Source organism: Entelurus aequoreus, linkage group LG16 (genome assembly GCF_033978785.1).
Source record: "Entelurus aequoreus isolate RoL-2023_Sb linkage group LG16, RoL_Eaeq_v1.1, whole genome shotgun sequence".
Lineage (NCBI taxonomy): Eukaryota > Metazoa > Chordata > Actinopteri > Syngnathiformes > Syngnathidae > Entelurus > Entelurus aequoreus.
Window position 1 is genome coordinate 24,359,447 of NC_084746.1, and position 20,854 is coordinate 24,380,300.

At 36.8% G+C, this 20,854-nt stretch overlaps 1 protein-coding gene across 1 annotated transcript; it reads left to right on the forward strand.

Moving 5' to 3' along the window:
* The first annotated feature begins 3,679 nt into the window (after positions 1-3,679).
* LOC133631458 (transmembrane protease serine 2-like) lies at positions 3,680-20,595 on the forward strand. Its single transcript, XM_062023659.1, has 13 exons — positions 3,680-3,766; positions 8,259-8,400; positions 12,774-12,890; positions 12,961-13,084; positions 13,142-13,252; positions 13,330-13,370; positions 15,501-15,660; positions 15,728-15,900; positions 16,513-16,614; positions 18,684-18,707; positions 18,769-18,905; positions 19,959-20,111; positions 20,172-20,595. Exons 1-13 carry the CDS (start codon positions 3,680-3,682, stop codon positions 20,187-20,189), a joined length of 1,389 nt encoding a protein of 462 aa, XP_061879643.1. The 3' UTR covers positions 20,190-20,595.
* Positions 20,596-20,854: the final 259 nt, after the last annotated feature.

Genomic DNA, 20,854 nt, shown 5'->3' on the forward strand with positions numbered 1-20,854 from the left:
CTTCGTATCGTCTTTCTACAAGACTTGAAGTATTTTTCATTTCCAGCAGCGTCCCAACGTTTTCACTCTGCTAATGTCTCGCGGGGCCTGCAGAACTTTTGTCTGAGTCGCACCTTGAGCACCTACCCGAAGGGTCTGGAGTGTGAAGGTGCGAAGTGGGAAGCTGAGCTGCGAGTGCTGCGTTTCCAGGCAAAATTAAAATTATAGTTACATATTACCTATACGTACAAATTCTCCAAGGCAGAAATAAGCGTATTAGAACGTGTCCAGTAACAAACGTATCCGCGTCATTCAGCTCACTGCATCATGAGTTTAACTTCATGAATTACTGTGGCATTAGCTGTTGCCAAAATAAGCACTCCACTTCAACTTAAAGACAGCATAAGTCCATTCCAGACGGTTAATGATAAACATTATTTTAAGCATTGTTCTGTTTGACTCATTTCACTCAATCAAACCTGTTCAAACATTGCACACTACTAAATGATACAAGTATGTTCTATGACCTGTGCTGATATCTTATACAATATTGTAATCAAAGGTGTGTGTGTGTGTGTGTGTGTGTGTGTGTGTGTGTGTGTGTGTGTGTGTGTGTGTGTGTGTGTGTGTGTGTGTGTGTGTGTGTGTGTGTGTGTGTGTGTGTGTGTGTGTGTGTGTGTGTGTGTGTGTGTGAAGTGAAGTGAAGTGAAGTGAATAACATTTATATAGCGCTTTTTCTCAAGTGACTCAAAGCGCTTTACATTGTGAAACCCAATATCTAAGTTACATTTAAACCAGTGTGGGTGGCACTGGGAGCAGGTGGGTAAAGTGTCTTGCCCAAGGACACAACGGCAGTGACTAGGATGGCGGAAGCGGGGATCGAACCTGCAACCCTCAAGTTGCTGGCACGGCCGCTCTACCAACCGAGCTATACCGCGTGTGCGTGTGTGTGTGTGTGTGTGTTGTATTTCTACGCTTCTTGAGACATCAACAAGAAAAAGTACCTTCCATATGACGACCGGTGAACAAGTGATGACATAAATCATGGTCCCAATAACATTGCATCTAATAGAGAATGTCTCATTTGCACCCCTGGTGGTGAAATCTATCAAAATGAGGGTGGTCCCACAAAAGAGGGATTTTTCAAATTGACTATGTGTCGCTTTTAAAAGTGCACCCCCTCTGGTCAACATATGAAATAACAAGTGTGTTTAAGAAATTGAAATGCGACCCCTTTGGCCAAAATGTACAAAAATAAAATAAATATGTACATAGAGACATACTGTAATAACTTGAAGTAATCATGAAGATTAAAAACCAATTACAAACAAAAAATTCACAAAAATGTTTTTTACTAAAAGCTTACCTTTTTTGTATTTGCATAGTATGTATATATTATTATTTATCTAGAAAGGGTGGTCCTAAAGAGGTAGACATTTTTCGGAGGCCTCAAGAAGGTAAGAAATACAAGATTGTGTGTGTGTGTGTGTGTGTGTGTGTGTGTGTGTGTGTGTGTGTGTGTGTGTGTGTGTGTGTGTGTGTGTGTGTGTGTGTGTGTGTGTGTGTGTGTGTGTGTGTGTGTGTGTGCGTGTGTGTGTGTGTGCGTGTGTGTGTGTGTGTGTGTGTGTGTGTGTGTGTGTGTGTGTGTGTGTGTGTGTGTGTGTGTGTGTGTGTGTGTGTGTGTGTGTGTGTGTGGGCGTGTGTCCTCTCATCCTCATGGACTCCTCCCACCCCCGCCAAGGACTGTTTTCACTGCTGGACTCTAGAAAGAGGTTCCGCAGCTTCCGTAGCAGAACCTGGAGGTTCTGTAACAGCTTCTTCCCTCAGGCCATAAGACTCTTGAATGCATCATAATAATCCCCTCAATTCCCCCAAAAAACGGATTAACTCGCTGGACTATAAAGACAATATAACATATATCCATAAACGTGGATACATATGCAAAAGTGCAATATATTTATCTGTACAGTAAATCTATTTATACCTGCACCTTCTTTTGTAAATGCAAGCACCGTATTGCTCTTTTATCCTGCACTACAATGAGCTAATGCAACATTTTGTTCTCATCTGTACTGTAAAGTTCAAATTTGATTGACAATAAAGGAAGTCTAAGTCTAAATGTGTGTGTGTGTGTGTGTGTGTGTGTGTGTGTGTGTGTGTGTGTGTGTGTGTGTGTGTGTGTGTGTGTGTGTGTGTGTGTGTGTGTGTGTGTGTGTGTGTGTGTGTGTGTGTGTGTGTGTGTGTGTGTGTGTGTGTGTGTGTGTGAATCCAAGTCTGACTTTGATGTCCTAGTTGAGTTCCTGGTGACAAATACTGTATGTCCAAATGTTTTTCTTTATTCTGCTGTTTGAGTGTTGACGTTTGTCTTTCAGTCAATAATTAACCATGTGTTTGTGTTTGGAGATCACAAATATGCTTTAGCACCTTTGTAATCCAGGCGGTGTGTGTATGTAGAACACGTCAAAACTAATCATTGACTATTTCACACAGTCGTCATCAAATAGATCTGTTTTCTTACTTTGTCAAATAACGAAATTGTACCACATGTTTTTGTTTTTTTCAGGACCGATATCGATTATTAGTAGTCAAGGAGGTCGATAATCCATCCATGTTCTACCGCTTGTCCTTCTCGGGGTATTCTTTTGCAGTAAAAGTTATTTAACCATGAACGGCGTGGCGAAGTTGGTAGAGTGGCCGTGCCAGCAATCGGAGAGTTGCTGGTTACTGGGGTTCAATCCCCACCTTCTACCATCCTAGTCACGTCCGTTGTGTCCTTGGGCAAGACACTTCACCCTTGCTCCTGATGGCTGCTGGTTAGCGCCTTGCATGGCAGCTCCCGCCATCAGTGTGTGAATGTGTGTGTGAATGGGTGAATGTGGAAATAGTGTCAAAGCGCTTTGAGTACCTTGAAGGTAGAAAAGCGCTATACAAGTATAACCTATTTATCATTTATTTATATGTCAGTAAACATCTGTTGATGGTTTTTTTTAACATTATTTTTTAGGCAAGGTGGGACCAGTAGTGACATAATGTTTGATATTGTGTTTAATTTATCCTAAAAAAAACATTGAAACATCTTTATTACATGTGTCTAGGAGGAGCATCAACTATTTATTTCGAAATATCTCCTGGAAAAATTGGTCAAAATATGAATTTTTTCTACTCATTGTATAACACTTTAATACATTGTAAGGTTTCCTCCTAAAATGTTGTCAACATTTAAATAAAAACCATTCTGGGCTCCTTCACGTAGATTATAGTTGAGACATTTTTCAAGATGGCTGACCTGGATGTTACAGAGAGTATGAGAATGTGTGAGCTGCTGCCTCACCTCCTTGACTTATATAATAATCCCATATTTGCCAACATATTCACACAAAGTTTACATTCTTTTTTGTCGTCTTCATGCCCGTCCATGAATGACGGAACATGAAACTCGTGGCGCTCCTTTAATGTGTTTTGTACGGAGGCTTTGCAGTAGCCAAAACAAACAAAACACGACCGGGAAGACACCAGGAAAGAAGGACAAAAAACAGATTTCCCGGAAAAAAAATGTTAATGTTATTGTTACATACTGTTATCATATGTGTATATATTGTATCTGCTGATGTAGTTCTGTTATATTTGTAATTTAAAAAATAAATTAAAAAAGGCTGGTACCAATACACGAGGGAAGGATGACTCGCGACAAGATGCGGTCATGCAGCAGGTGTTCGCCATGTGCTCCATGTTGCTGCAGCGCAACAACGACACTCGGAAGAGGAAGCTCAACATCAGGCGATACAAAGTTACACCTATTACTGCTTTGTATCATATCTGCTCATATGTCACTGCTTGATGTCGCACGTGATATCACACACAAGTAAATGCGCTGCAGGACTGTTTGTATCGCACAAGATATCATACAAAAGTAAACATTCTGCGAGACTGCTTGTATCGCACATGATATCACACACAAGTAAACATGCTGCAGGACTGTTTGTATTTCACATGATATCACACACGAGTAAACACGTTGCAGGACTGTTTGTATTGCACATGATATCACACACAAGTAAACATGCTGTAGGACTGCTTGTGTCACACATGATTTCACACACAAGTAAACGCGCTGCGAGAATTTTTGTATCGCACATGTTATCGCACACAAGTTGACATGCTGCCGGACTTCTTGTATTGCACATGATATCACACACAAATGAACATGCTGCGGGACTTCTTGTATCGCACATGATATCACACACAAGTAAACACGCTGCAGGACTGTTTGTATTTCACATGATATCACACACGAGTAAACACGTTGCAGGACTGTTTGTATTGCACATGATATCACACACAAGTAAACATGCTGTGGGACTGCTTGTATCGCACGTGATATCACACACAAGTAAACGCGCTGCGGGAATGTTTGTATCGCACATGTTATCGCACACAAGTAAACGCGCTGCAGGACTGGTTGTATCGCACATGATATTGCACACAAGTTGACATGCTGACGGACTTCTTGTATTGCACATGATATCACACACAAGTAAACATGCTGCGGGACTGCTTGTATCGCACATGATATCACACACAAGTAAACAGGCTGCAGGACTGTTTGTATTGCACATGATATCGCACACTAGTAAACACGGTGCTGGACTGCCTGTATCTCACATGATGTCACACACAATTGACCGCACTGCAGGACCGCTTGGATAGCACATGATATCACACACAAGTAAATATGCTGCAGGACCGCTTGTATCGCACATGATATCACACACAAGTAAATGCTGCAGTTCTGCTTGTATCGCACATGTTATCGCACACTAGTAAATGCGCTGCAGGACTGTTTGTATCGCACATGATATCGCACACAAGTTGACATGCTGCTGGACTTCTTGTATTGCACATTATATCACACACAAGTAAACATGCTGCGGGACTGCTTGTATCGCACATGATATCACACACAAGTAAACGCGCTGCAGGACTGTTTGTATTGCACATGATATCGCACACTAGTAAACACGGTGCGGGACTGCCTGTATCTCACATGTCACACACAATTGACCGCACTGCAGGACCGCTTGGATCGCACATGATATCACACACAAGTAAATATGCTGCAGGACCGCTTGTATCGCACATGATATCACACACAAGTAAATGCTGCAGTTCTGCTTCTATCGCACATGTTATCGCACACTAGTAAACGCGCTGCAGGACTGTTTGTATCGCACATGATATCGCACACAAGTTGACATGCTGCTGGACTTCTTGTATTGCACATGATATCACACACAAGTAAACATGCTGTGGGACTGCTTGTATCGCACATGATATCACACACAAGTAAACACGCTGCAGAACTGTTTGTATCACACATGATATCGCACACAAGTAAACAAAATGCAGGACTGCTTGTATCGCACATGATATCACACACCAGTGAATGCGCTGCAGGATCGCTTGTATTGCACATTATCTCACACACAAGTAAACACGCTGCAGGGCTGCTTGTATAGCACATAATATCACACACAAGTAAATTCTGCAGGACTGCTTGTATCGCACATGATGTCACACACAAGTAAACACAATGCAGGACTGGTTGTATCGCACATGATATCACACACAAGTAAACACGCTGCAGGACTGCTTGTATTACACATGATATCACACACAAGTAAACACGCTGCAGGACTGCTTGTATCGCACATGATATCACACACAAGTAAACACAATGCAGGACTGCTTGTATCGCACATGATATCACACACCAGTGAATGCGCTGCAGGACCGCTTGTATTGCACATGATATCACACACAAGTAAACACGCTGCAGGGCTGCTTGTATCGCACATGATATCACACACAAGTAAACACGCTGCAGGACTGCTTGTATCGCACATGACATCACACACAAGTAAACAAGAAAGGAGTGGAGGGCGGCTTGGTGTTGAGCGTGGGCGTCCAGGTCAATCTGCTCATCCAACAAGCCATGACCCCAAAAACACTTTGCGGGCTGGCAGGTGTGGGTGTAGACCCCAATTCATACGCTCTGGTATGATATGTATCCACCGCTCTGTATTATATGGGAAAATAACATTTTAATGAATGTTTTTATGCAACCTTGATGTCAATGAAATCCTTCCTCTGTGCTTGGCCTGTAATGTTGTGTTGTTAGGTGAAATAAAGCAAAGTGTGGTCAAACTGCACGCCTTGTAGGACCCGGCTGTTTGAGCAGGTGGAGTGTTTAGACAAGTGAACAAAGAGGAGCAAACCTCAGAAGAAGTGAGGTGTGGCGTGCAGACAAGTCGAGCCACTCAGATGTTCATATTTCCATCTCTAAAGGAACCATGAGCACCAGTCTGGTAAGTCACTTTTAAACCTTCAATATATCATCTTGTCCTGTTGAAACTCTTCTAAAAAAACCTTTCTGCTGGTCATTAAAATGCAATAAAAGTCATTCAATGGATTAAATGGCATTAAAAGTATTAAATATGATGTCCGCAGGCTTTCAAAAATGCATACAGAAAAGACAACAAAACAAACAGTTTTTCCAATTGAGGGAAAGTTTACTTAAGTGCAGTTTTTGCTAACAAAATAATATTGAGTCCATTTTAATTAATTTTTATTCACCTTCCAATTACAATGGTTAGAAATACTACAGTAATGAAAAATATGTTTATAGCGTTTACTTGCATTGTTATTGTTATGATTACACTTACTTTGGCCTCGGCTAATATACACTACCGTTCAAAAGTTTGGGGTCACCCAAACAATTTTGTGAAATAGCCTTCATTTCTAAGAACAAGAATAGACTGTCGAGTTTCAGATGAAAGTTCTCTTTTTCTGCCCATTTTGAGCGTTTTATTGACCCCACAAATGTGATGCTCCAGAAACTCAATCTGCTCAGAGGAAGGTCAGTTTTGTAGCTTCTGTAACAAGCTAAACTGTTTTCAGATGTGTGAACATGATTGCACAAGGGTTTTCTAATCATTAATTAGCCTTCTGAGCCAATGAGCAAACACATTGTACCATTAGAACACTGGAGTGATAGTTGCTGGAAATGGGCCTCTATACACCTATGTAGATATTGCACCAAAAACCAGACATTTGCAGCTAGAATAGTCATTTACCACATTAGCAATGTATAGAGTGTATTTCTTTAAAGTTAAGACTAGTTTAAAGTTATCTTCATTGAAAAGTACAGTGCTTTTCCTTCAAAAATAAGGACATTTCAATGTGACCCCAAACTTTTGAACGGTAGTGTAAACTATTCAACATTGTTATTGTTAAATGTTTACAATGTTGTCTGTACACACGTTGGTATAATACCCATCTGCAGTCGGACATTAAAATAGTTTGAAGTTGCATTCAAAAGCCTGAAATGACACCTGCAGAGACCCACACTTTTACATGTTTAGTGGCTCTGGTGCCATCCCAGGCACTGCCTGTGTGTCCTTGGGCAAGACATTGAACCCGCCCGCAGCACATTTTTAAAATACCATGATTAAAAGTGAAATGTAACAAGAAAAAGTTGCAATGTTGACTCCAATAACACAAAAGTTGCCTTGCAGGCTTTTTTTTTCTCTTTAAAACTGTCATTGCTCAAAAAATTATCCAACTTATAATCGACAGATCTGAAGATGATCTCCAGACTTAAGTGTTAAAAATAAAATAAACACCTGTATATATGGTTTATTTTTAACGCTTTTATTTGTGGAATCCTTTTTGACCTCCAATACCCTTAGTCTTGTTTTTTTCTCTTTTTTTTTTTTTTTCATTGGGATATAAACAAAAAAGTATTTTGACATATTTTTAGGGCAGACAATAGATGTATGATGTATGCAAATATGATGTAATGGATGTGAATGCATGATGCTGGATGTCAATAAAAAAATAAATAAAAAAAGATTTTTCTTTTTTTTTTTACTTTTATTGTCATTTAATGAATTAAAATCAATGTTATGAATTGTTGACCTATTTAAAACTCAAATGACTTCACATCAAATATTTCCATTTCTGTTTTTACCATAAAACAACAGGGTTTTCTTTGTAAAAATATGTTGTTAATATATGACTTATTTTTAACACTTTGATCACACTTTCGGATCCTTTTTCCTAATGGTTGTGAAAATGAAAGCAAATGTTTCATATTTCACTGCACTAAAGCCACTTTAGAATGTTTGTAGCAGGACTCCCGTGAAAGAGATTATTTCATCTCTCTGATACTTTCTTGGATAAATAAGTTCTCACTCACACTTGTACTAATCCACCAACAGAGTTTGGATCCCAGCGACCGTTTGCGCCACGACGCCGCAGAGAAGACACGTCTTCCAGGGCACTTTGAGTTGAAGCCTCAGTTTGTTCACTATCTGACCTCCAGTCCTTCACCTGACCTCAAGAACACTCCCAGACACAAAGGTTTATTCCAATTATTAACTTTATGAAGATGAATATGTTTCATCAGCCGAGTCATACCAAAGACTATAAAAATGGGACCCATAACCTCCCTGCTTGGCACTCAGCATCAAGGTTTTGGAGTTGGGGGTTAATCACCAAAATGATTCCCGGGCGCGGCGCCGCTGCTGCCCACTGCTCCCCAAGGAGATGGGTCAAATGCAGAGGACAAATTTCACCACATCTAGTGTGTGTGTGACAATCATTGGTACTTTGATCTTTAATCTTAATCTTAAATACATCATATTTCACTCACAAACATTAAAGGTGTATTCCAACTATTACATTTGTGAAGATGAATATGTTTCATAAATACATCATATTTAACCTTTTACTCACAAACATTAAGGTTTATTTATTCATTGTCCTTGCAGTGATGTCACCACATCACTTATTCAGCGTCCAATCAAGATGCTCTGATGTCATCCCTCATATATGCATGACATTTAGAATTACTGTTTGTTCAATATTGATCTAGAAAATGTAATCCAGACATTTTATTGAAATAAATCTACAGGAATTGTTTGGCAGAAATGTAAGTAAAAAGGCTTATTTGGTGTAAAAATTTAGTAAAAAGGCAGAGTATTCTGAATATTATCTTTTTTACTCTTATCTGCTTAATTTTCTTGCAGTTCATTCATCGATAGAACTTTAGAATGTTTTATTAAATAGATCATAATTAAGTTCACAAATATTTATCTAAATGCAAAAAAAAGTGCACAATGCTTGTTGTGAACTTTTTGTTCCATTTCTTTTATAAATTATAAAACATACATTTTTCCATTTATTTGCTTCCTAAAATATTTATTTTGTTATCAAAATAATATTTTGTCAACTCTATTTGATCAATTTTGGAATTAAATGTTTTTAATTTCCCTATAAATGATATCATTATTTATTTCATTTGATGATTCAAAAACATTTTTGACAAACATATTGATTAATCATTTAGGGGTTTTTTTACGATGAATAAATTACAGAACATGAACTATTTCCGCTTTATTCTGTTGGTAAAATATTTTATTTTCTTGTAAAAATAATTATTTTGAAAACTTTATTCGGTTCAATTTTGCATTGTAATAGTTTGTTTTATTTTCTATAAAAGTTAAAGATATATATATATATATATATATATATATATATATATATATATATATATATATATATATATATATATATATATATATATATATATATATATATATATATATATATATATATATATAATTTTTATTTTTTTGTATTGTTTCAAAAATATTTATTTAAAAAAAACATTGATTAAATATTTAGATTATTTTATGGTCTGTAAATTATAGAACAAACTTTATTTTGCTTTATTTTGTTATACATTTTATTTTGTAAACTCCATTTTGTTAAATTTTGTATTGTTGATTTATTTTCTATAGATGATATAATAATTAGTTTTGCTGTGTTTCAAAAATATTCATTTTAGAAAAAAGCATCAACCATTTAGATTTTTTCTAAATTTGATAACATCAACTTTTTTCCTGTTTATTTTCTTCCTAAAATATTTATTTTGTTATAAAAAAAAAACAACCTTTAGTCAACTTTATTTTATTCAATTTTGTAATGTATTTTTTTATTTCCCTATAAATGATAGAATTATTTGTTTCACTTAATGATTCAAAAATATTTTAGAAAACAAATATTGATTGATCATTCAGATTTTTATTACGATTAATAAATTACAGAACATGAACTTACCCTGCTTTATTTGAAAAAAAATATTTTGTAGTCTTTATTTAGTTCAATTTTGCATTTTATTATTTAGTTTTATATTCTGTAAAATATACTGTATAATTATCTTTTTTTTAAAAACATTGATTAAACATTTAGATTTTTTTATGGTCTGTAAATTATAGAACAAACTTTATTTTTGCTCTATTTTGTTATAACAATTATTTTGTCAACTCCATTGTGTTCAATGTTGTGTTGTTTATTTTCTATAAATGATATAATTATTAGTTTTGCTGTGTTTCAAAAATATATATTTTAGAAAAAAAATATTAACCAATTAGAATTTTTAATTATTATAGAACATAAACATTTTTTTCGTTTATTTTCTTTCTGAAATATTTGTTTTTGTCATAAGAATAACAGTATTTTTTTAATTGCGTATTGTTTTTTTGTTTGTTTGTTTGTTTTATCCTCTATATATGATATAATTATTTATTTTTCTCTATGTCTCAAAGTATTGAATAATTAACCATATAGAATTTTTCCATGATCTAAATATAATTTTTTAATGATCTATAAATTATAGAACAGAATTTTTTCAAAGTGTGCAGATGATGCGATTAATTCACGACAAATAATGGACAAATCTTCATAATCTAGAATTAAAGTGTGTCGATACATTATAATCTAAATGAAATAAATAGCTTTAAACTTTCCACCTTTGCTCTCGGAATGAAAGGTTTGTTTTGTGTGTGAGGTTTGAAACACAGGTGTGTCACCAGGATGCTGTCCGCTGGCTTCTGCCTGCTCATCTTCTTGCTGCTGGTTGGAATCCTCTTGGCCTACTACTGTGCGTACACGTCTGAATGAATATTTTTATTACTACTGAAGGACAATAATCACTTTTTGAGAAAAGGAATGTTATCGATCACAAAAGACGATCCCTTCTGGCTGATACTTGATTTACAAAACCCAAAACCAGTGAAGTTGGCACGTTGTGTAAATGTAAATAAAAACAGAATACAATGATTTGCAAATCCTTTTCAACTTATATTCAGTTGAATAGACTGCAAAGACAAGATATTTAATGTTTGAATGGAGAATCCTTTTTTTTTTTTTGCAAATAATCATTAACTTAGAATTTAATGGCAGCAACACATTGCAAAAAATATGGCACAGTGGCATTGTTACCACTGTGTTACATGGCTTTTCCTTTTAAAAACACTCAGTAAACATTTGGGAACTGAGGAGACACATTTTTTAAGCTTTTCAGGTGGAATTCTTTCCCATTCTTGCTTGATGTACAGCTTAAGTTGTTCAACAGTCCGGGGGTCTCCGTTGTCGTATTTTACATTTCATATTGCACCACACATTTTCAATGGGAGACAGGTCTGGACTACAGGCAGGCCAGTCTAGTACCCGCACTCTTTTTTTTTATAAAGCCACGCTATTGCAACACGTGGCTTGGCATTGTCTTGCTGAAATAAGCAGGGGCGTCCATGGTAACGTTGCTTGGATGGCAACATATGTTGCTCCAAAACCTGTATGTACCTTTCAGCATTAATGGTGCCTTCACAGATGTGTAAGTTACCCATGCCTTGGGCACTAATACACCCCCATACCCTCACAGATGCTGGCTTCTACACTTTGCACCTATAACAATCTGAATGGTTCTTTTCCTCTTTGTTGCGGAGGACACAACGTCCACAGAACACGTTTCCACTTTGCATTTGTCTATCTTAGATGAACTCGGGCCCAGCGAAGCTGCCGGCGTTTCTGGGTGTTGTTGATAAATGGCTTTCGCTTTGCATAATAGAGTTTTAACTTGCACTTACAGATGTAGCGACAAACTGTAGTTACTGACAGTGGTTTTCTAAAGTGTTCCTGAGCCCATGTGGTGATATCCTTTACACACTGATGTCGCTTTTTGATGCAGGAATCAAAGGTCCGTAATATCATTGCTTACGTGCAGTGATTTCTCCAGATTCTCTGAACCTTTTGATGATATTACAGACCGTAGATGGTGAATTCTCTAAATTACTTGCAATAACTGGTTGAGAATTTTTGTTCTTGAACTGTTGGACAATTTGCTCATGCATTTGTTCACAAAGTGGTAACCCTCGCCCCTTCCTTGTTTGTGAATGACTGAGCATTTCATGGAAGCTGCTTTTATACCCGATCATGGCACCCACCTGTTCCCAATTAGCCTGTTCACCTGTGGGACGTTCGAAATAAGTGTTTGATGAGCATTCCTCAACTTTCTCAGTCTTTTTTGCCACTTGTGCCAGCTTTTTTGAAACATGTTGCAGGCATCCAATTTCAAATGAGTTAATACTGTGTTTGGAAAACAAATAACAACGTTTTCCAGTTCGAACGTTAAGTATCTTGTCTTTGCAGTCTATTCAATTGAATATAAGTTGAAAAGGATTTGCAAATCAGTGTATTCCGTTTTTATTTACCAACGTGCCAACTTCACTGGTTTTGGGTTTTGGGTTTGTACTTCCCCGGCTGACGAGTGACTAGCCGCTAACTGTGTGTGTTTATACGCAGTGTGGAGCCGCTCCCCTAAGTTAGTTGGTTCCTAGCAGGCTTCATGTTAATTGCAGTTGTTAATGTTGACATCATGTCGTCCTTGTCAGTTTCGTCCCGCTGCATCCACGGAGTCCAATGTTCTGCAGGCGCCGGCTGCGTGTGGGCGTCGCAGTGGTGTGACGGAGTGAGGGACTGTCCGCACGGCCAGGATGAAGATGGCTGCGGTAAGAAGATGCAAGATGGCTGTCTACTGATCGGCACGTTCGACAGTGTTTGCTTTCTTTGTGAGCTCAGTGAGGCTCCATGGTTCCAACTTCCTGCTCCAAGTCTACAACCAGGAAAGATGGCGGAGTGTTTGTTCTCACGGTTGGACGCCTGAGCTGTCCAGAGCCAGCTGCCGGGACATGGGTTACAGCGGGTGAGCAGGCGTCTATGTTGGACTCTTCCAGCAACTTTTCACGTCCGTCTCTGATAGGAGCACCAAGGTTCTGGCAGGTTCCAGTGAAGAACTGTCTCAGCCAGGACTCCTCATGGCCACATCCCAGACCAACCCCCATGTACCCCTCGTGCAACAGCTGGCACCTGGGTGGGCAATTTGTGACATACAACTAACTAGCTAGCTAACTAACTAGCTAACTAACTAGCTTTTCTTTGCTGCAGCAGTCAGTGTCCAGGTGACACCGTGGTGACGCTGCAATGTACAGGTAATATTTGTATTTGTATTATTATTATCACAATTATTATTATTATTATTACTACTACTGTTATTATTATTATTTTATTTTTTTTATTTATTTTTTTATTCATCCATCCATTTTCTACCGCTTGTCCCTTTCTGGGTTGCGGGGGGTGCTGGAGCCTATCTCAGCTACATTCGGGCGGAAGGCAGGGTACACACTGGATTATTATTATTATTATTACTAATTGTTATTATTAGTATTATTATTATTACTTATTATTATCATTATTGTTTGTTATTATTATCATTATTGTTTGTTGTATTATTATTATTATTATTATTACTTATCATTATCGTTATTGTTTGTTATTATCATCGTTATTGTTTGTTATTATTATTATTATTATTATTATTGATATTACTAATATTATTATTACTACTAGTATTATTACTACTAGTATTATTACTAGTTATTATTACTAGTTATTATCACTATTATTATTATTTCTAATATTATTATTACTAATATCATTATTATTACTAATATTATCATTGCTATTATTATTTCTATTGTTGCTTTTGCTAATATTATTATTTATACTAATAGTATTAATGCTATTGCTATTATTGTTACTACTGCAATTGTTATTATTACTATTATTATTATTATTATTATTACTGTTTCTATTACTATTATTATTACTTATTATTACAAAATGTACGAAATTATTTGGATTAGAAAATATCTAGAGATACTTCGGGGAGCAGTATTCCATAAAATAAATTGTGTAATATATTTCAAAATAATTAACACATAAAATACTAAAATTTATCATACTAAAATAATTCGACCCCGAACAGGGCAAGCGGTAGAAAATGGATGGATGGAGTTTAGTAATTAATAATATTCTAGAAATTATATTATTTAGTTTTTCCGTATACTATGTTTTTTAAAAGTATAATTGTTATGTGTACAGAGGGAGTTGACGGCACAGACACAAGGGGGAAGTAAAGCACTATGATTTATTATATATATATATATATATATATATATATATATATATATATATACATATATATATATATATATATATATATATATATATATATATATATATATATATATATATATATATATATATATATATATATATAACAAAACAATAATACTTAAACTAAGGAAATGGAGTGTGACAAAAACCAAGAGTGTGTGTGTGTGAGGCTATGTGTGTGATTAGCTGTAGTGTGTTACCGTAATGTTGAACGAGAGGAGGGACAAGGAATGAAGGAAGTCCGTTGGCAGGCAGTAGTCGGGGGCTAAGCGTGGCGCAGAAGGTCTGTGTCCAAGCGGGAGGTCGAGAATCCAAAAGGGCAGTCCGGGAAGCAAGGGAACAAGAAATGACGAGACGCGCAGCTCGCCAACACAGGAACAAAGGCAGATCGCTTATTGTCGTAAAACAAATATATGGGTCATAAAATGAACACATTTGCTTGGTTGTATGTTGGTAATTATGAACAATTTAATGCATTCTTCCACATTTGAATGAATTAATTTTGCATTTATCAATTTGTCTTTTATATTTATTTTGAAATGCAACACACCAAACTTACTAGCATCAAACACTGTATTGATGCACACAGACTTAAAAGTAGACACTAGGTGGCAGTAAAAGCACATACTCAGACCCTCGCTGTACTGCTTTAATTCATTATAAATAATAATAATTATAGAAAGAACTGTTGACAGCAAACTATCGCGCTCATTTGTGTTGGTACATTAGAGATTATCATCACACTTCAACATCTCTAACATGTGAATGCTGCCTCTTTGCTAGGTCAGCATTGCAAATTAAATGATCTTCTTAATTGTCTTACCTTGGATGAATAAATGTTGAATAAATATATAAATACATGTCAACTAGGAAGTATACCACATTACCCAGAAGGCTTAGCGCTGTAGGCAGGAACAGGAAGTAGGATTGGTTGAATTGGCACTATGGTGACATAGAGGCACTGATCTAAATATTTCTATATTTGATGATCTTCCGCAGCTGATTGGCTAACATCAAACTTTAATGAGGTTAAACTATGAAGTGAAGAGTCTGAAGGTTTAAATCTGGCATAAAGGCAAACAGGAAGTGTTGCATCTTCTCAGCTTGTGCAGGAGTCAACTCCAGCCAGCCTTCTGGAAGTCAGCAGGCCTCGTTGGGGGCGTGGCCTTGGCAGGTGAGTTTGCAGGTGGCCGGCACCCATCGCTGCGGAGGAGCCATCATATCCCCATGGTGGGTCGTCACGGCGGCCCACTGTGCGCTCATGTGAGTGGTCACAGACGTACTAGGTGCTCCTCTGATGGACGTGCACCTCACCTCTGTCTCCTCCTAGGACCTCCAGCGCTGCAGACTGGTCCGTGTACGCAGGTGTGCTGCGTCCTGAGGACCTTCTCTTCACACCTGCTGCCTCTGTCAGTCTGCTGGTCGTCCATGAAGACTTTGACGCCAACACTCAGAGGAATGACATCGCTTTGATGAGACTCAGCTCACCTCTCCACTTCTCAGGTGCTCGTCTGTCATGTGACCTTTGAACACGGTTTCTGCTTATCCCAGCTCTTTTCTGCTCCGACACTGAGGGATGAACCTTTGATATATTTGTGATTAAGGATACATGACCTTTGATTGAATGCTTGAACCTGGCCTTTTCCTGAGAACCAGTGTCCTCTGTAGTGGACATTTGCTGTAAATCTCCACTACATAGGACGCTAATTCTCAGGAGGATATAGCAGGAAATGTCCACTACAGAGGACGTTGGTTCTTAGGAGGATATAACAGCAAATGTCCACTACAGAGGACGTTAGTTCCCAGGAGGATGTAGCAGCAAATGTCCCCTACAGAGGACGTTGGTTCCCAGGAAGATATAGCAACAAATGTCCCCTACAGAGGACGTTGGTTCCCAGGAAAATATAGCAACAAATGTCCCCTACAGAGGACGTTGGTTCCCAGGAAGATATAGCAACAAATGTCCACTGTCCACAGAATTTTGACCGTGATTGCAGTACCATTTCTGGCCAGATTATTACATATGGCACCTTTAAGTAGGAACAATAACTAAAAATTATCCATTTATTGATGTTATTGTAGTTTTTATAAAAAATATATTTATTTTGTGTGTAGCCTCGAGTCATGTTGGTCCTGTTTGCCTCCCAAATGTTGGTCTCAACTTGTCCCTCCCTCTAATGGGGTGGACTACAGGATACGGAGGTCCAGGACATGGAGGTGAGTACACCTGTTTAACATTGCCCCGCCCCCTTATCATCGAAAATATTAAATAACAATTTTTGTGCTGCAAACATTTTTTGTACAACTTTTATAGTTTTTAATCTCATCAACGTGTTATAGTTTTTATGTTAGTGTTATATTTTTAGATTTTATTAACGTATTATTAATTTTACGTTAACATTTTATAGTTTTTATGTTAACATTTTATGGTTTTTATGTTTGTGTTATAGAATATATGTTATTATTGTGTAATAGTTTTTATGTTAACATCTTATAGTTTTTGTGTTATTAATGTGCTATAGTTTTTATGTAATTAATATTTTATAGTTAGGTTTTTTGAAATGTTATAGTCATGTTATTAACATGTTAGTTTTTATGTCATTAACATTTTACAATTTTTGTGTTATTTTGTTATAGTTTTTATGTCATTAACATTTTATAGTTACATTTTTTGAAATGTTATAGTCATGTTATTAACACGTTAGTTTTTATGTCATTAACATTTTACAGTTTTTGTGTTATTGTGTTATAGTTTTTATGTCTTTAACATGTAATAGTTATGTTATTAATGTGTTATATTTTTTGTTATTAATATTTTATAGTTGTGTTATTAATGTGTTATAGTTTTTAAGTCATTAACATTTTATTGTTATGTTATTAATATGTCATAGTTTTTATGTCATTAACATTTTATAGTAATGTTATTAACATGTTTTAGTTGTTATCAACATGTTAGTTTTTATGTCTTTAACATTTTATAGTAAAGTTTTTAACATGTTATAGTTATGTTATTAACATGTTATAGTTTTTATGTCATTAATATTTTATAGTTATGTTATTAACGTGTTATAGTTATTGTGGTATTACGTGTTATAGTTGTTATGTCATTAACACTTTTTAGTTAAGTTTTTAACATGTTATAGTTATGTTATTAACATATTAGTTTTTATGTCATTAACATTTTATAGTTATGTCATTAAAGTGTTATAATTTTAGTTTTTATGTTATAATCGTGTTATATTTTTATGTTATTAACGTGTTATCGTTTTTATGTTTTTCACATGTTATGGTTTTTATGTCATTAACATTTTATAGTTTTTGTTATAAACATGTTATAGTTTTATGTTCACATTTTATAGTTTTATGTTAACATGTTATAGTTTTTGTGTTAACATCTATAGTTTTTGTTATTACCGGGTTATAGTTAGGTTATGAACGTTATAGTCATGTTATTAGTGTGTTATTGTTATGTTATTAGTGTGTTATAGTTTTTATGTTAACATGTTATAGTTATGTTACTTTTTATGGTTTTTATGTTATTAACGTGTTACAGTTATGTTATTGTGTTATAGTTTTTATTTTAATAACATTTTGTAATTATGTTACTAATGGGGCGGCGTGGCGAAGTTGGTAGAGTGGCCGTGCCAGCAATCGGAGGGTTGCTGGTTACTGGGGTTCAATCCCCACCTTCTACCATCCTAGTCACGTCCGTTGTGTCCTTGGGCAAGACACTTCACCCTTGCTCCTGATGGCTGCTGGTTAGCGCCTTGCATGGCAGCTCCCGCCATCAGTGTGTGAATGTGTGTGTGAATGGGTGAATGTGGAAATACTGTCAAAGCGCTTTGAGTACCTTGAAGGTAGAAAAGCGCTATACAAGTATAACCCATTTATCATTTATTTATAATGTGTTAGTTTTTATTTTAATAACATTTTATAGTTATGTTACTAATGTGTTATATTTTTTATGTTAACGTTATAGAAAGTTATGTTATTAACGTGTTGTTATTCATAGCAGCACCACCTTGTCAAAATATTTTTAAACGCGTCCCGTCTGTTTGTGCTGCAAACCATGTATTTGTCAAACTGATAGTTTTTATGTGATGAGGATTCTTATGAGTAGTTAAACATTTATAACATGAAAAGTAAAATAGTTAGACAAAGAAAATTAGCAGCAAAAAGGAATGGGGCAAGTTTGTATTGGTTTTTATTTGGTTTCAGAAGAAGCAGAAATAGTAACGACACAAAGGAACATTTTTACAGCACAAATATAATTGTAATATTTGCAGTGATGGGGGGCGGACTTGACACAGGTGAGTTGTTTGATGAATGGCACACATCTGCAACAGTGCTGACATCATGGCACCTGTCCAGACGGGTGGTACCTGCTGCAGGCTCAGGTGTTTCTTGAGGGACCGGAAGCGTGCAACACGTCTGCCTCTCACCAAGGAACCATATCGGAGGACATGTTTTGTGGCGCGCGAGCAGAGCCGGCATCACAAATGTGCAGGGTAAGATATTAATGTTGGCGTACTTTCTATAACAACACAAATACACTTAACCACACCTGTGAACGTCCATCCTTACTCACTCAACACCACCACAGAAGTGGAAACAGCAAACATTGACTTGTTTATTTCACACGTCAATATGTTTAAACCTCTTTTTGCACACACTTGGAGAGACACCTGCCAAGGTGTAAATATTGCAAAGAAAAAATATGAAATAAATATATCAATGCTAGCAATAATGCTCAATGGCACTGAACTACATCTCCCAAAATAAATTACGTGGCGAGCTAAATAAAATGTTGTGGCGGGCCAAATACTATGATGTAGCGGGCCAAATAAAATTATGTGGCGGGACAGATAAAGTGACAAGGTGGGCCAGTTAAACGATGTGGCGGGCCAGGTAAAATGACTTGGCGGGCCAAATGAAATGATGTGGCGGGCCAATCAAATGACGTGGCGGGCCAGTTTAAATGACGTGGCGGGCCAAATAAATGATGTGGCGGGCCAGATAAATTATGTGGCGGGCCAGCTACAATTATGTGGCGGGCCAGGTAAAATGACTTGGCGGGCCAAATGAAATGATGTGGCGGGCCGATCAAATGATGTGACGGGCCATGTTAAAATGACGTGGCGGGCCAAATAAATGATGTGGCGGGCCAGATAAATGATGTGGCGGGCCAGCTACAATTATGTGGCGGGCCAGGTAAAATGACTTGGCGGGCCAAATGAAATGATGTGGCGGGCCAATCAAATGACGTGGCGGGCCAGTTTAAATGACGTGGCGGGCCAAAGAAATGATGTGGCGGGCCAGATAAATTATGTGGCGGGCCAGCTACAATTATGTGGCGGGCCAGGTAAAATGATGTGGCAAGGCATATCTGGCCTTGAGTTTGAGAGCAATGTGCAGAAGTGTCTATGGTGAAACAAGAACATATTTAGTGTATTTCTGTGTGTTGCTATGCAAGTATGGACACTTTAGACATTTTAGACACTTTAGTAGTAGTAGTCAGTGTGCAGCCAGAGAAAGGGGAAGAACATTGATGTGTTTTTCAGAGCGACAGCGGGGGTCCGCTGGTGTGGCAGATGGGGGGAGTGTGGTGGCTGCTGGGAGACCACGTTTGGTCAGCAGGCTGCGGGGAGTCCAACAGAGGAGAACTTTACAGCAACGTCACCTTCTTCTTGGACTGGATCCATCTTCACATGAAGGTCAGACATGGACTCAGCTTTCATCACCTGGAATTAAATAAAAGTTGTCTTTGTTTGCAGAAACATCTCGCAGACTGAAGACAAGAAGGAGGAGCAAACATCTTACAAACGCTCTTTTCTGATGTTGTCACTAAAACTTTATTTCACTCTTTAGTACATTTTTTTTGTCAGGTGGATTTTTTTCATCAAATTATGCTGACTATTTATTTTCATTCCATTTATTTCATCATTTCATTTAATTGACTGGAAGTGTTCTGCCCGAATGCAGCTAGGATAGGCTCCAGCTCCCCCCGCAAACCCCGAGAGGGACAAGCAGTAGAAAATGGATGGCTGGATGGATGACTGGAAGTGGGTTTTGAAGCAACAAAAATATCTGCACTGATTTTTTTGTTATATTAAATTAAAAATAAACACATTTTTATTTAATGAAAATGTCAACATAACTTAATTTTGTGAGTGAAATATGTGTTTAAAAATTGTCTGTATAAAATTATCTGTATAAAAATTCTCTGTATAAAAATTCCCTGCGTTAAAATTCTGTGTTAAAATTCAGTGTTGAAAAACTCTATGTAAAAATTCAATGTACAAAGAATTAGTGCAGGAATATTTGGTGCTTCAAAACTGAAGACTAATTTCCACTAAAATAAATAAAATTATGAAATCAAACTGTCATTTCATGTATAAAAAAAAAATCAGTTAAGATTTACTTTAGTATTTGTTCTTTTTGTCATCAACTGAACTTT

Excerpts from the sequence above, each read along its gene's own strand:
- LOC133631458 (XM_062023659.1), top strand. The coding sequence starts at position 3,680 with ATGCAGCAGGTGTTCGCCATGTGCTCCATGTTGCTGCAGCGCAACAAC. Across the intron at positions 3,767-8,258 it reads TCAACATCAGGCGATACAAA|AGTTTGGATCCCAGCGACCG; the intron begins GTTACACCTATT and ends ATCCACCAACAG. Across the intron at positions 16,615-18,683 it reads CGGAGGTCCAGGACATGGAG|TGATGGGGGGCGGACTTGAC; the intron begins GTGAGTACACCT and ends TAATATTTGCAG.